Source organism: Buceros rhinoceros, unplaced genomic scaffold (genome assembly GCF_000710305.1).
Source record: "Buceros rhinoceros silvestris isolate BGI_N320 unplaced genomic scaffold, ASM71030v1 scaffold27126, whole genome shotgun sequence".
NCBI lineage: Eukaryota > Metazoa > Chordata > Aves > Bucerotiformes > Bucerotidae > Buceros > Buceros rhinoceros.
Window position 1 is genome coordinate 29,681 of NW_010416223.1, and position 3,120 is coordinate 32,800.

A 3,120-nucleotide genomic window follows, 5' to 3' on the forward strand; every position below is an offset into this window, starting at 1 on the left:
CTGCCCAGCGCTCCCCAGCAGCACGGCGTGCCTGCGGAGCTGCCTGCCAGGGCAACGGCAATAACCCTGGCAGCCAGCTTCAGTGTCCTCAGAGATGTTAACTCCAGAACGCGCTGGTTTAGGTATTAATTTTTTTGTTTTAATAAAATATTTTGCGTAGTACAGGTTGCTGCCTGAATTCAGGAGTGTCTGCAGAGATCCTTGGCAGAAATGTCTGACAGTTTGTGCTCGCTTCTGCAAGGGGAGGGGTACCCATCCTGGGGCACCGGGCAGTGCTAAAGAGTTTGCAGCTCCGCAAACTGCGTGTAGTGAATTTTTGGGCTGATAGAGATGAAGTGACAGCTGTCTTTACCCATGGCTGTCACCTTGTACCACTGCACCCGCGTCCCTCCTGTGCCCGGCGGCAGCGTGAGGTTGGGCACTATGAGTAACGTTCCACGGGGGTGAAGCGCTTTGTTCAGTCGCAGAACGGGGAGCTCCTTTCTCTCGTGGATGTGAGTTTATATTCACCAGTATGCATTTACAGAGAAATAGTTGGGGCTTCCTTTTTCTACAGTAGAGGCTGTAGGCTGCAGAGTTCCCTACTCTATATCCCCCGTGAGCTGGTATTGTATTTTTCAAGCCCACTGTTTGGAGTGGCTCCTGAGCTGCCGGGAGAGCTGGGATCTGCCTCGGCCAGGCAGAGGAACGCTGCAGGTGCAATCCCTCAAACAAGAGACAGGTGTTTTCCCATGACCTTCCTCCTTAGCCCCATTATTTCTGTTCTGAGACCAGGCCATTACAAAAAGCCAGGAGCTGGAAAAACACCTCTCTCATTTTACCCAGAGCAGCTGGCAGCCGAGTTATCGCTTATGCTGGTATAAGCAGGAGAGGTGCCTGCATAATTGCATGGAAACGTGGAAACAACCTGCCAATGTGGGAAGTTGTGTCTGGCAAAATGAGGCTCCTTCAGCTCTTGTGGAAACTGTGGAGAGTGGAAAGCAGCAGAAGTAGGGCCAGGATTCAGAGAGGGGGGAAAAAAGAGAACAATGCAACCTTGAAATGAGGGAACAGTCTCTTTGAGGAGGAGGAGCGACCTTTTTCAGCCTTAGGGCAGAGGAGTAATGCAGCTCTGGGCAGTGCGCTGATAGGGCTGGGTGCTGAAGGGAACGTGAGCCAAGGTGGCTGGTTCTTCTTGTATTTGCTGCAGGGTGTTTTTATTTGATGTGCTCAGTATTTATCTGGTGTTTTCTTCGTAGATCCCGGCGCCTCCACAGAGGCACTGCTGCACTTGGCCAGTCCCCGTCTCCACATGACTCAAACGTGGATGTTCTTACAGTGCAGCCAGGACCCCTCCACCTGCAGCTGAGCAGGGACCAGCCTCGTAGCCAGCCCTTAGCGTGTGTCTCCTGCGAGGGAGGGGGATCACTGGTGTGCCAGCGTGGGGGTCAGCGGGGGCAGAGCCCAGCTCCCAGAGCAGCCACGCCGCAGGGCTCTTGGCTGTGCAGCAGGGAGCTTTGGGCAGTGAAGCTGGCAGAGGGAGCAGTGTGGTCCCCGTGGTCCCAGACAGGTTTAGGAGAGTAGCGCTGGTGGGGCGTGCATCTGCTTCAGGTGCCGGCACCATTGAGGCGTGTGCAGTGGAGTTATAAATCATCTGTTAAAAGTAAAAGCAAATGCTGTGTGAGAGGAGGAGTGAACAGTTGTGGAGGAACTGCAGGTAGGGCTCCTTTTGGAGAGGGAGAACGTGATCAGCGAGTCAGCAGTTGTTCGTGTTTTATTTGGATCCATCTGGCACCCTCTCTGGCGGGTGTTACCAACGTTGTGAATAACTGTCTCCCTCGTCTCCTCTCCTCCCCTCCAGTCTTTTCTGCAGTGGTTTCTAGTGACAGCGAGAGCGACTCGGAGTTCAGCTCCTCCAGCCTGGATGACAAGCCTTTATCTGCGGGGTCAAAAGGCTCACAAGGCAAAAAGCATCGAGCGGGACTGGGTGAGGAGTTGCTGTTCTTGTGGCTGGAAGGTGGGAAGTGTCAAGTGCTCGAATGTTTGGCTCTTGGTACCGTGGGATTTGCTCAGCCTGCCTGTGCTGGTGCAGCCCACTGGCTGTAGCTGTGCCCGGGGATCTGATCCTTTCTCACTGGAGTGGCCTCAATGGGTCCAGCAGCTGGTGGGTCACTCCACTGCCTGCGGCCTTGCAGGGTCTGCCCTTGCAGTTGGGAGCTGCTCCTGGCTGCCTGGGAGCACGTCTCTGGCCGGCTCCTCCTGACTTCACAGCACTGGGATCGCTGGTGCCATTTAGGAGCAGAGCACAGGCACTGGGTTTTGACCCTGCTCCTGAGGGTGCCTGGCTGGGAGCTGGGAGGCTGCTGCTCTCTTAAGACCTGCCCCAGCGTCTGCACCCACTTCTCCCTCCCACTGCAACATCTCTCTGTTGTGTCCTTGCAGCACCCATCGGGGAACCCAGCCAGACCATGGGCAGGGCGCTGGGGAGCTCCCACTCCCCTACCCTCTCGGGGAGCCGCAGCAGCCTGGGCAGCGAGCAGGGGGCTGCCCTCAGTGCCACGGAGAGCTGCCAGAGCGACCAGCCGGCGGAGGGGCGCGACAGCGACGTTGGCGGCAGAGTCCCTGGTGAGCTGCACCTCCTCTCTGGGCAGGTCCCTGCGTTGGGGGCTGCCGTCTCTCGAAGCACAGCCTTCTCAGAGGCACACCTGGCAAAGCTGCGCCCTGGGGTCACCTTTCCCTGCTGCTTTGCTCATGGCAGATGCTGTCATAGCATTGCAGCTCACTCCTTCCCTCTTCCCTGAGTGCAGAATCTATTCTGCAAGATGAGTAATTCTCTGGGGGGGAGCTGCCTACACCCACCTCCGAGAGCAGCCCAGCTCTGTCCCCCTGCAGAGGCCTGGAGCAACCTGAGGGAGGCAGCAGCACAGGCTGAGCTTTTGCTGAAGGAAAGCAAAGTCCAGCAGCTTTATGAGACGGAATGAAAATTTTCCTAGTGTTAGATGGCCCTTGAAGCCAAGCACGGCTCTTCCCAGAGCTCTGCAGTGCAAAAAAGGGCTCTTTTTCCCCCTGAACGAGCTTGGAACAATGAAGTGCCAGTGAGCGCAGCGGCTGCTATCATGTCTGATGTGGAGCAGCTGAAAG

General features: G+C 56.4%; 1 protein-coding gene across 1 annotated transcript in view; it reads left to right on the forward strand.

Moving 5' to 3' along the window:
- Positions 1-2,604, forward strand: part of RPH3AL (rabphilin 3A-like (without C2 domains)) — a gene marked incomplete at its 3' end in the record, with an annotated part of 25,133 nt that extends 22,529 nt beyond the window's left edge. The window contains exons 7-8 of the mRNA XM_010137740.1: positions 1,853-1,966; positions 2,422-2,604. Of these exons, the coding sequence (XP_010136042.1) occupies positions 1,853-1,966; positions 2,422-2,604 (297 nt within the window). The remainder of the gene's footprint in view (positions 1-1,852; positions 1,967-2,421) is intronic.
- Between the last annotated feature and the right edge of the window lie 516 nt (positions 2,605-3,120).